Below are 13309 nucleotides of genomic sequence, written 5' to 3' on the forward strand. Positions count from 1 at the left end.
AGAAAGAAGGATTCAGAACATATTTTTCTGTTCTCAACATTGTTTGGTATGAGGAGAAGCATCTTGAAGGTTACTGAAAATTACTGACTGCCATTACTGCCATCTCATTACTTCCAAGGAGGAGGTTTTTTGTTTGTTGGTTTTATCTAATACATTTTTGTAGAAGGCTGGTATCATGCTGAAAGAACAGGAAAATCTCCCAAGCCTTTTTTTATTTGTTTATTGCATCAACTCTTACATAGGTATAGGTCATATTAGTTTGGTAACTTCTAGTCCCATGTTTAGGTATCTTTGTGTAAGGATGTGAACCCCGTTGTGGACAATGGATGATTTGGTTTTTGTTTGAACATGTTCTTATGTTCTTTTTATTTAACAGATAGATTTTGACAAAGATCAGACAAATGCCATTGCTTCTGTTGTTCTGCCACCAAGTTTACTGAAGAATTTAAGTCAAGATGAGTTTGAAGTTATATCCAGGGCTCAGTTTACTTTCTTCAATAAAAATGGTCTTTTTCAGGTAAGCTTTAATGTGTTTGAAGTCATTTCAGTTAAAGTGAGTCAAAGCCAGCTGCTGAAAGTTTCCTCTAGTGTAATAGTTACCTCATCACAGTATCTCATGAGTTACAGGAATGGGAAAGTGATAGCAGATGTAGACACTAGAGACAGCATTATGTTCAGAGAGATGAAATAGTCACATTGCCCAAGTTGAAATAAAGTCAGTGATTGACTGCAATTTCCTGTCACATGTGAAATAAACTTTTTCTCAGGGTAATCTATGGAAAACTGTATCCTAGTTGCTTAAAATCAGAGTAAAGTAGCAAGGCCTTTTAAATGGCGTAAATTCTGTTAGAATGTATTAGAAGTCCTTGGTATTCAGTGGAGCCAGATTCTTTTCTATCGGAAGGGAATTTGGCATTTAACACTGCCAAGTACTCTTTCTTTCTCTTTTCCTTAAAACAGTTTGTTGGTCCTCATATCCACCTGACTACATATACTCAGTCGGAAACTTTGGTCTGATGGTCATCAGCCAAAGAATATTTGTTTCTATACATACTATAATTCTTTCCACATATGTGCTCTCATAAGCACACCATATTTTAATATGGAATAACGATAACAGTACTTGTACGTGAAAGCCAAAGGGACTCAGGTCCATTAGATGTTTTTTCTCCTTTGAGTCTCAACACATGATAAATAATTCCTGCATAGCAGATGCCAAAAAAATTAGGAAGAGTTCACAGCTTGGAAAAACAATTGAAAACATACATATTTTGGGAGAAGAAAAAAAAAAAAAGAGTTAATTAAGAAGGAAACATTGTTTCATAGTTAACTGTAGACTGAGTCTCAGAAGGCTTGAGTTTGTTTTCCCCTTAGTATTTCAAGTGAACTTTGGCTCTTGTGCATCCGCAGAACTCTGTAGTATTGTATTGTCCCTATATTATCGTTTTTATTGGCAGTGTATCCAGATTCTTCAGATAATCTAGGCAAGAAAATACCCATGACCCTCAGTTGCCTTCTGAAATACACCCCTAAGTATTAACTATTTAAAATAATACTCATTTTAGGCCACTGTTGATAAAAACAGGATGGATATATTTAATTAAAAAAACCCAGAAGAATACAGATGTAGGCTTGTCATAATGGCATAAAAACCTATAAAGTCAGCATTTGTCCTTTAACGGTGCTAGAACTTGTTTCTAAGGGATACTTAATCACTGGAAAGAAAAAGCTATGCAAATCTGCATCTGAATTCCTCATTTTTTGGTGTGTTGACATGTTGTTCTTGGTTGACATGTTCTATGTAATTGATTAAAAATGTGTAAAATGTCCCATTTTGTTAAGGCTAAAAATGAAGTAAAATAAAAGTAAATAAAGCCTAAAAATAAATTGATTAATATAGAGTCATAGAATTGTACATGCCCTCTCAAACCTAGTAACTTTATCCATTAGTATAGAAGTATTTCATAAATATATTTATTCCAGTTGCAAGTAAAAATCCCAATGCTATTGGCTGTATTTCTGATAAGCATTCAATATAACAGTGAAACAGCATGCTTTACAGCACTGGAGGTTTTATTTTAATTGAAACTGAGAAAATAGTAGTAAGTTTTATCTTGTCATTCATAAAAATATGATTGTTACATTACTTACAAGTCTATATGAAAAACTGATGTGAGCTATTCAGGGTAGGATTCATTTCACCAAACATAGGTGTGTTAAGTGTATATACGTATGCCTGAACTGTTGTTCGTAAGTTCCCTTCAAAGCCACTTGATGGAAAAGAATTAACAATGTTGAGATGTGACACATCTCATCCTGATACAGGACTAGGCATTAGACAAAGAAGCGTGGTGCAATTTGCGACCCCCCAAGGTAAAAGGTACTATTGGCTGACAGATGTGACAATAAATCTGTAAGACATGTGAGATCTTCTGCTGTGGCAGCTGGAGACTGGACAGGATACTTAAAAGCCTCTTAAAATGGACACTTTAGGCAACCCATATTCAACCTAGATGTACTGAATAAGTAAGGTGGATTATGTTCTGGACATGCCAATTTCCTTTCTTTGACTGTTAAGAAACACTAGAATGGCTACTCCAGTTCTAGATGTCTTCTTTTTACATGTGTAAAGTTAGGTTGGAAGGATCATCCTCATGAATTCAGAGGCCATGAAAATAATGTGCAAATAAGATAAATAGGTAAATTGTTTTGATTGCCTAAACTAGTCCAGATTTATGTCATTGACGCTAGCCTCAGTATTGCTTTACTTTGTACCTCTGTGTATTTTACTAGCTAAAAGCTTACCCCTAACTTTAGCTGAGCATAGCCTTATAGCTAAATAAGCAGTTACCTGTATTCTACTTTAATGTAAGCCTTATTTATATTCATTTGTAAGGACAAGTGAGAATAAATTATAAAGAGACCATTTGATACTAATTTCTGCTTTTTATCTGCTAGAGACAGAATACATTAAAAACCATAGAAATCTATGCAAAGGCTTCCACAGAACTGTTGGATATTGAAATTTAGGTGGTAGCGAAGAGGTTTTCTCTTCTTTGAATGCTCAAGAACTGTAAGAAAACTGCATTTTTATTTCTTTGCAATTTTTCAGTTTTTAGAAAATTATGCCACAACGCTCCAGTATAATCTGAAATACTGTGTTTGAAAACTCTTGGATATGGTTCTTAAGAAACAAAATATTTTTATCAGGATAATGTGCACCTAATACCTGAAGCTATTCTGTCTCTCATGACTGGTGGGATCTCATAAGCCCAGTACTGAGCTGATACTTGACATCTTGTGAGGCTAACAAAACCCCTAGACTGAAGGAATCAGGGGTTTTCAGGAGTTTGGCAGCCCAGATTTTTGGAGGTAAAGTGAGTGGCAACAGATTATTTGACCTGGCATCTGCTGTAGGCAGTAACCGAGCTTCCCACCTTTCCATAAGGCCAACCAGGCATGTAATGATGTGGGTTTCAATGGAAGTTCATCAAAAGAATATAGGATTTCCAAAACACTTCCATTTTAATAAATCTTCAGTTTCCAAGGAAGACTTATCTTCTGGAAAATTCTGAACCTGGTACTTTTTCACTGCAGGTTAGAAATAGTATTGCTCATAGACAACATCAACCTCTTATTTAAATTCCCGTCAAATAAGGCATAGATATTATTCTCTCCTACAGTATGCAACATTGTTTTGAATTTGTTTACTACTTTGTAGTCATTCATTGTAAGATAGAGGATGATTTAGCAACAATACATAGCAAAATAGGTTATGCTCCAAAAACTTCACATCTACTAAAAAGGACAGTGTTGACAATATGATAAGAAAGCTAGTTCATTTTTGTTTAGGGAAATGAGCTAATCATATCATGGGTTGTTATCTGCTGCATTGTTTGAGTTATAATTTTTTTTGGCATCAAGCATAATGATTCAAAGGGGAATTTATGCCTTCTAACCTCTCCCGAATAATTGTGCCTATATATGTTTATGACTATATGGAAAATAGGGAAACTTCCATGAGGTAAACCCATAGTTTGATTTTATAAACATAATGTTCTTATATTGCATGATCAGAAGTGCAGAAATGCTGACAACTTACTTATTCTGGCACTTTGTAAAAATGAAATTGTGTACTCTGGCTTTTATGTTATGTACTGTGTAAGCTTTTATTGTATTTTTCTGAATCTTTCAAAGGATGCAGAAAATCCTGCTGATTTGACCAGTTTTGTGGTGGCATGCAGTATTGGAAACATAACCATTCAGGATCTTCAGGATTATGTGAAGGTTACAATTAAGCATACCAAAATTCAGGTAAAACAAGACTCATCGTTCAGAGGAACAAGAATGCAGATTATACATAGGCAAAGCATAGAGCCTGATTTATTTGGATTGAATTTTGCCACTCAGAGGCAATTTCTGTGCCACCAACTGTAAGCGAAACCTCTGTTCACAACCAGTGACCAGGGATATGATTTATTACACTGGAGCTTTAGAATGACTTAAATTGTTTGATCAAACATGAATTGCTTTGTTAATAGTTCCCCAAGTTGTTTTGTTGTTATGTGGTTTACAGCAAAGGGAGAATGGACAGAACCACATTGTTAAAAGATGACTACAGTTAATTTAGGGAAATAGAGACCAAATGCAACCTTTGGCTATATACTGCTTCAGTTAAAAAGCATGTGAGCTTGAGTCTGTACTACATGTTGTCGGTAACTACTCCAAAAAGAGACAACAGCTCTGTAGAAGCTAAGAAAGAAGATGTTAAGATGCAGTACCTAAGTAAATTATTTGTGTAGCAAGAGCCTGGTTTGCAATTTTCACAGTTTGATTAACTTGCATTAATCTTGCATTATTTTGTCAGGCAAAACAACCTTCCCTTAAATTCAGCAGGCTTTTGCACATTTTCAAGGCCAGGTACATAGAGGATTCACTGAGAAGTCCTAAGGAAGTGAACAGTAAAAAGTATTTAGACTCTGTAAAGACATCATATTAATGGATAACTGTAGTGAGACAATAAAACTTCATTATTCTGAGTATGTGGAAAAGGAACAGTGCAAAGGAACAGTGCTCTAGATTTTATAATCTGGGCAGCTGTGTCTTTCTAGCAGAGTAAGTTTTAAATTGCCAGTAGACAAAATTTCAAGAATCTGCATGATACTTAGTTTTCTGCTCATTTAATGAAAAGATACGTAGTAAAACATCTGCTGTAAATGTATATATTGATAAGACACATGTCTGAAAAGTTGTACAAAGCCTACTTTTGCATATGTTCTTAGGAAGATCCTAAGCCTACCTGCGTCTTCTGGGATATGAGCAAAAATGGTGAGTTTAAAATTATTGTATTTTCTTTGATGTGGGGAATGAATGTGTCTAAGTTTTAAAATTGGTCACAGTCTTGGCCATTTGTCTTCTTAATCCTTTCAGAACTCAATGAAATCTTTATTTTGGATCATTTCCTCTAGTTAGTACAGTTGCTTGCAACAGCAGAGGTTAAATATTCTTTTAGAAAGTTTTTAATGCAAATTTGTTTAACATCTTAAATCTGTAAATTAAGTTTCTCTACTTTTCTGTATCTGATAGCAGTTTCTCACTGATCTGTCTGTATGTGCTAATTAAGTAGTAATGCTATTCAGACGAATGGTTCTTAGCCATACTTTTAACTAATCATTTTTTATATGTTGTGTTATTTAATTGTGAGATTGTTCCTGTTACGAATCTTAAGCTCGTTTTTCTTCCATAGAAGGTTAGAAACTGCCTTACACAGACTTCATCCACCTTGTAAATGGATGGCAGTCCAGCATGATGAGGTCCCATATGGAAACATTAACAAGACAGCATTTTAGCCCATTCTTCATTGCCACGGTCTAACCCATGTGTGATGTTACACTCAGGTTCTTCATTCTTTGCACAGACAAAGTCATTCTCTGGGATGAATTTCGAGATCCTTCTATTTTAGAGATCACTACTGACATGTTTCTTTTCCTTACAATGAAACAAATAGAGCAAAGAAATAACTCTCCTTACCAGTAGGATTTTCAGTGGAGGGATTTAGTACAGAGAGTGTTGCAATAAATAAAATTTACCATCCAAACTTGTACTTGAAATTGAGAAACTCAGATAGAAGAACTGAGGAGAATGCAGAAGGATAAAAATGAGGGGGAGAAAAAGAATCTAATTTGGAAGCTAAACTTAAGCATATTAAAGGAGAAACACAAAGGGAGAAAACTTCTCAGTGGCTGCATGAGTGTGGGAGACTTTTAAGTGTTTTTGGAACATCATCACAGTCTTTTGAGAGATTCTGTCTTGAATTTGAGGTAAAATTATAGGGCTAGTCAAGTAATTTGCTGAATTTTGCCTGGAGTTGTGCAAAAATGTCCTAATAGTTCAGAGAATATGAACTATTTCGCAAAATTAGTTCATATTTTAGCAGGGAAAAATGAAAGTAAAAGTAATCAGAAATATAAATTTTACTTTTTACTCTTCTATTTTTTAAAATAAAATATTTCTACTTATTTTTCAGAATGGCCTTTCCAGGTGGGGTGGGTAGGGGATTGTTTGTGTTTTTTCTTAAGGCCACAAAGGATCAGTGGGATTATCCACTCTGACCTTGTCATTACATGCTGCAGAGAGGAAGGGTGGGTCCCTCTGCTCCTGGGCCATAAATGCTTTGATGTGCCTGGGGATATATGAGTAGGAGGGAGGTAGCTGGAGACATCACATTAGTGTGGTAAAAAAGAGTTCTAAAACTTACTGTAGGGTGAAACTAAGGTGTGTTCTAATGAGTGATCCACAAAAACATTCATCTCCCATTAGTCAAAAAGCTTCCTACTTTTGAGATCCCCATCTGTTGCTGCAGCTCAGTGGTCCATTATTGGCACACTCATCTGGTGTGATTTTCTGCAGACACTAGGAAAACTGATGCTTGCTTCTCTCCTGATTGATTTTTATGCTCACTCATTCAATTTGAGAAAGCATTTGCACAAGATGAAGTGAGAAATGTATTAGAAGAGAGGATGACATGAGTCTGTGGGAAAGTACAGTTTGTCCTTTCATTTCCACAGGTGGCAATGGTGGCTGGAACCCTGAGGGCTGCCAGGTGGATACAGAGTCCAATGAAAATGAGACGGTTTGCTTATGCAACCACCTCACACACTTTGGGGTCCTAATGGTAGGCAAACTCACTGTTCACTAAGTTATCTTTTCTAGGAACTATAGTGCAATTTTTGTCTTCGGTCAAGACAACTCACATTTTTGTATTTTGTTTATACATAATTTTCCCCATTACTGTCATGAAGTTATCTTTTCATAACAAAATAGCTAGTGATAATGATTCAGGAGTGAGTTAACGAATAAAGTTAGCAATGAAAGTATGTTGTTGTTGTTGTTATTATTGTTGTTGTTATTACATTCTTTACAAGTGGCTAAATATTTTAAAATGAAAAATAAAGTGTGCGTGTAAGAGTATTCTATATTTTGAAAATACGGTGCCACAAAAGAGCTGGATTTGAGACTTCCAAGCAATACCAAAATACAAGATAACATATTATACCATCATACTTCAAAGCTGAGACAAGGCTGGGTGAAAAAGAAAGTCATAGTCTATAAAGTCAATACCCAGTACTAACACTTCCCCTAGTAAAACAGAAAAAAATTACCTTAATGAGTCCTAAGTCCCTGTTGTTTCTCCTAACAATCTAATCTGACAAAAATGACATGCAGCTGTCACATGTAACGAGGGTGTAACAAGAGGGAAGTGAATGAAGTCTAGGTAGATTTGAAATGTCAAAATCAAGGAAGTGGGAAATTTGTTTGCAAAAAAAAAAAAAAGTAGAAGAAAAAGTTCAGGTGTTGTTTTCAGAACAAAAAAAGAGAGACTCATTGTCAGGGAAAAGTCAGGGAAAAAAAGTGTCCTAGAGTCAGTAAAAGGGCTAATGAGGATGAAAAGTCAAGGGAGCACAATAATTCTCTTTCATCTTGAGATTCAAGAGGCTAAATAGTCCCTCACAAATTTAGGTTGCAAATCTGACAAGATTTATGTTTATCTACTGCCAGAAAGTATAAAGCAATACCTTCTTTTGTGAAATGTGTAAACCTGCATTTGCTGTTTTCTTATAAATGGCTTTAATCAGGTTCGGGGATGCCTTGCAGTACAAGCCTTCTGGAAGAATTCCACTCACTGAGAGCTCATATTTGTAACGCATAGCCTATCAGGGAGATGAAAGAGGGAACCATATAGAACACTTCAATCACAGTAGCGTAATTCTTCCAGCATTCAGGTGTCTCCAGCAATTTGCACATGAAGTCTTTTTGAGAGAAGAAAAATCTCAACATTAAAAAGATGGAATACTGTTACCTTGTCTTAACATGTGGAGATTTTTTTATGCTCAGTATTGGGCTGGAACATTTCTTTCCATCTGAAATGAACATTTTTTGGCCTCTCAAACATACCTGCAGAAAAAGATGTTTGCTCTTGATCACAGCAGTGCTCCTAGTGGAAGTATTTGGGTTTTGATTTAACTTGTTGAAGTGACACATAGGACTTAACTGCGTAAGGCAGTCGCATGCACTGATTTTTTTTCAGCTCTGGCTTTCCAGACCCTTCTTAATAAAACTGCTCTCTTCATGTCAGGCTCAGATGTAGATATGAAAAAGCCACAAGCTTTTTGTCTTTTTGCAAACTAAATTGTAGTCTTGTTTCACATTTCATCCTTGAAGAGAGAAAAAAAGGGCTTTCTCTAGGATATAGTCAATGAGTCCCTTCTCTTCCCCAAATGCTTCTGTGGCACTAGGAAATAAGGCAGAAGTTCTTTGAATCTGGGCTGTGTTCCAAAACATTTTTACATCATTTTGACCCTTCTAGTTGCTTTTCCATTTTAATAATCTTTTCTGACTTTAATTTAGATATTAAATTGTTTTCAAATAACAATCTATCTTGTATATGCAAACTGTCATACAAGATTGGGACAGGGTGTAAAAAACCTGATCCTTTCTTTTCCTATAAAGAATGCAAGCTTTGGAGCATTTATTCTTTTTACTAGATAGTTTTGCTAGGGAGAACAGTGACACTGACTGTAAAATGGACACCATTATGTATTAGTATTTGCTCACATTCACTCCACAGTGCTATAGATCCAAACATTCTCATTTTTTCTTGTCCTTAAAAAAGGAAATAACACTGCATTTATGCTCAGACAGTACTATGTGGCAATTACAGTTGGACAGAAAACTGGAAAAAAAATCCTCAGAATGTTCCTGCTTCATTTCCAATTTTTTTTTCTTAATGTTGTCTTTGTCACTATTTTTCTGACCAATTCTATTTATAACTATAGTTTGCATATCAAAACAGACCATAAAACAAAAAAGGAGTATCTTGCCCTTGGTTTCACCCATAGACAATTAGCTACATTGACTCTTAGGAATTTCTAATAATGAGAAGTGATGTAAGAAACTTGCCAGAATGTTGCACATTTTAGTATGAATACTTTTAAATTACATTCTCTTAAATCTTTCATCTTCTTAAAGAGTGTTGCTTGTAAGCAATGGAACTAAAACTTTTGAAAAGGGGAAATTTTCCCAGAGAAGGACGTTCAAATTCCTGGTAGTGAATTGTAAGGATCAGTATCAGACTCTGTCTATCTGCTGATCCCAGCAGTTTTAATACTTAAAACACAATGTTTTTGAAGAGTTATGGGAAGGAAGTGAGAGGTGTAACGACTATAGACTAAGTATGCTCAGTAAACATGAACCCTAATGTCAGGGTTATAGTAGTATTGCCAAAGTGCTTTGGAGTTTTACTTGACTAATTACTGAGAGTGTTGTGCTCATGGAAAAGGCATTTTCTGTAACTGATACCTCTTCCTTCTCTCTGCTATAACTGATACCTCTTCCATCTCTCCACATAGGATCTTCAGAGAACCGTTACACAAATAGACCCACAGAATACCAAGGTCCTCACCTTTATCACTTACATAGGCTGTGGGGTATCTGCTATATTTTCAGCTGCAACTCTTCTGACATATATTGCATTTGAGTAAGTATTAGTTCTGTGAAAAAGATCACCAAGGAGGTATCTGTATGTGATGAGTAAAATAAATTAGTTGTATGGTTAGTGTGGTTTGTTTGTCTAGAAAGGGAAAAAAAAAAAACAAAAAAACAAGCCTGCAAAATCATGGTCGCAATGTTGTAGGTGATTTTTTTTGAAAGGGACTTTAACTTTAGGCTTTAGACACGTAATGTTAATGTGTCTCAAAATTTTAATTTTGGGGAGTACAGAATATGTATTATTTTAAAATCCTCTACCAGGCTTTTAGTAAAAGCAAAACAAATCTTACCTATGTGAGTATAACAAGTTCTAAGTATAGAGATTTCCAGCTACATTTACATTTACATTACCTGGAATGTAATTTCCAATTACATTCTAGAGCCTTCAGGAAGAAGTGGAAAGAGAAATAAAATTCATATGAATTGTGAAATGTTACAACAATTTCAACAGCAGTCCTGATGAAATGTGAAAGTGACTCAAGGGAATCCAAAAGTTTTGAACTGGTACAGTTCTGTGAACAGTGAAAAGAGAAAATGAAGTCATGTCAACACAAAGGAACCATTCTGCCTGTAACAGAACAGGACAGAGTAGCTCCTAAAGAAGGATAGTTTGCTAGGGGAGGAAGAGAGGTTTCTGAGTTCTGAATATCTCCAATGATTTGCATTCCTGTGGCATTACCTATGGTACAGCATTCTGGTCCAACGTGGCAAAAGTTGTTGGCTTGGCCCTCAGTTCATACGTTTCAATGTGTATTAGTTAAAAAAGAAAATTGACTTGATTCCTAAAATCCTATTAAACAAACAAACAAAACACCTCAAACCCCAAATAAACAGGAAATATTATGCACTGAACTATATATTCCAAAAATTAAGCAAAGATTTACATAGAAAATTATCAGATGAGCTTCTGGTCAGCTGTATTTTAGTTTTCTTTTGATTTTCTTCAGTTTTCATTTAAAGTACAAAACACATTGTGTTATATTTAATTTCAAGGGGATTTAATAATAAATCAGTTGCTAAAATATTGTGGCAGTTAATTAGTTTATTAAGGACCCAAAGAAGTAGTAGCTTTCCAGCATCACATACAGCAGAAGCCTGCAGTAATGTTGCACAGAAGCACGCATCATTATGCTTTATTGTTATAAAAGCTTACAGATAGTAAGTAAGTGGCTTTTGTGATTGAAGCCAATTAATCATATGCACCTGTATTTCTCTCATTAGGAAGCTGCGAAGAGATTATCCATCCAAAATCCTGATGAACTTGAGCACAGCCCTGCTCTTTCTTAACCTGATCTTCTTACTTGATGGTTGGATTGCATCCTTTGACATAGATGGCCTCTGCATAGCTGTAGCTGCACTTTTGCACTTTTTTCTTCTGGCCACCTTTACATGGATGGGACTGGAAGCTGTTCACATGTACATTGCTCTGGTGAAAGTGTTCAACACGTATATACGGCGATACATACTGAAGTTTTGCATCATTGGCTGGGGTGAGTTCAATAGCGGCAATATTTACATAGCATGTATTTTGAAATGATGCTATATAAAATCTCTCTATCACAAATGCAAAGCAGAATCAAAATCTGTGTGATGTTTTCCACATGGTGGTGCCCGGGTGCAGTAAACCCTATCTGTTGCTGAATTCCTCTGTATTAATTCTGTGCAAGTACACCATAACTGGAACTCCCCATCCAGAGCAGCTCACAGCCCAAGGAGGAGTGTAGAGACCAGATGAACTTTCCAGAGAGGCTAGAATGGGAGAGGGGAAATACTAGTGTCATATCAAAGATGGAGAACTGCGGCACACAATGAATTCAGAAACTCTTGTAGTTACTACAAAGCCTGTGGGGATCTTTGCATCGACTTTCGAAAAGCTTTCAATCCACCTTAAAGTTTCTTCCCAACAAGTACAAGCCTATGGCAGAATCAGAAACAAAAAAAAATTCTTGAGCTTCAGCACAGTCTTTAAACCACAGAGAGATCCTGCATGTCCTAAGCAGTGTACACAGCAGGACTGAAATGGAAAATGTAATACTGAAAAATAACTGTGAGGCTCAGGCAGCAAGGCTTTTATTCTCAATATTTTTTTTCTGTATCAGGAATCTGTGCCTTCTGCCTGAATGCACATATTGTGTTTGAAATAATACAACACAATACAAAACCATTAACCTCATGGCTAGAGCACTGACCTCAGTCCAGCTGATAATTGATGTCTTTCCATTGGCAACTAGCATCCTCTTTGGCAGCCTCAGCAGAGGACAAGGACTGAGTGGTCGGAAAAGCAAATTAACCTCTTCCCCTTTGAATCTGTTTTGTCATAGCAAGGATAAGACATGTAAATAAGGCATGCCAGGAAACGTACATTTCTTTTGTGTGAGCTGTACCTCTGCACAGACTTCTCTTCCACATAGCTGTCTATTTTACCAAAATATTCCCTTTACCTTATTATTAAGAAATAATGCACACACATAACACACATTTACAGTTGAGAGAAGCAGTGAAGAAACTACAGGTTCAAGTTCACATTCCCCAGTTTCCCAGCCTAATCAAATGACATTAGCATCTCTGAAAAAAGATCCCCCCAAAATATCCCAATATCATCCCTCCATTAGATCTCTTTTCGTAATAGTTTGTTAACCTTCTCACTATGAAAGCCTGCATGCAATTGCAAATTTGGTAATTAAGGGAGATTATTTTACTTTAGTTTCCATATTGCATACTAAAATAACATTTTCTACCTTACAGAACATTATGAAGCTTATTCAGTTAATACCTATTAATTTCTTTGAAACTATTACACATTCGTACTATTTGAAAAATTGTTTACTTCTGCTTCTCTGCGCAGTTTTCTGTCAGAACTACCTCAGGATATTCTGTACTAAAGCAATAAGGGTGGAGACATCAGTAATTTGGCTTTGCAGGGTGATTTTGAAGTTTTAGGAGATTTGAAACCATGCTGCCAATTTTCTTGTGTTACAGGTTTGCCAGCTCTGGTGATAGCAATTGTTTTTGCAAGTGCTAATACAAATGCAAGTCATGTATATGGCAAACAGTTATATGGCAAAGATGCTAATGGACAAGGAGGAGATGACTTGTGAGTATTTCTTTTAATCTCCTACCATTTAGCATTTAAAGTATGAAAGAAAAAAATTGCATTGGTCAAATGCTTTGGAAAAATCTGAGGTGCATTAAACAAGCAAAGTGGGTCTTCTAAATTATTTGAATCTGAAATGTAAAGAAGGCTATAAGAAAAATTGTAGGG

The 13309-nt window shown here is 35.8% G+C and overlaps 1 protein-coding gene across 1 annotated transcript in view; it reads left to right on the plus strand.

Moving 5' to 3' along the window:
- Window positions 1-13309, plus strand: part of GPR126 (G protein-coupled receptor 126) — a gene marked incomplete at its 5' end in the record, with an annotated part of 43434 nt that overhangs the window by 19381 nt on the left and 10744 nt on the right. Inside the window, 7 exons of the mRNA XM_010024780.1 lie at window positions 377-517; window positions 4198-4314; window positions 5283-5328; window positions 7068-7174; window positions 9909-10036; window positions 11269-11537; window positions 13027-13141. Of these exons, the coding sequence (XP_010023082.1) occupies window positions 377-517; window positions 4198-4314; window positions 5283-5328; window positions 7068-7174; window positions 9909-10036; window positions 11269-11537; window positions 13027-13141 (923 nt within the window). The remainder of the gene's footprint in view (window positions 1-376; window positions 518-4197; window positions 4315-5282; window positions 5329-7067; window positions 7175-9908; window positions 10037-11268; window positions 11538-13026; window positions 13142-13309) is intronic.

Source organism: Nestor notabilis, unplaced genomic scaffold (genome assembly GCF_000696875.1).
Source record: "Nestor notabilis isolate BGI_N333 unplaced genomic scaffold, ASM69687v1 scaffold5812, whole genome shotgun sequence".
NCBI lineage: Eukaryota > Metazoa > Chordata > Aves > Psittaciformes > Psittacidae > Nestor > Nestor notabilis.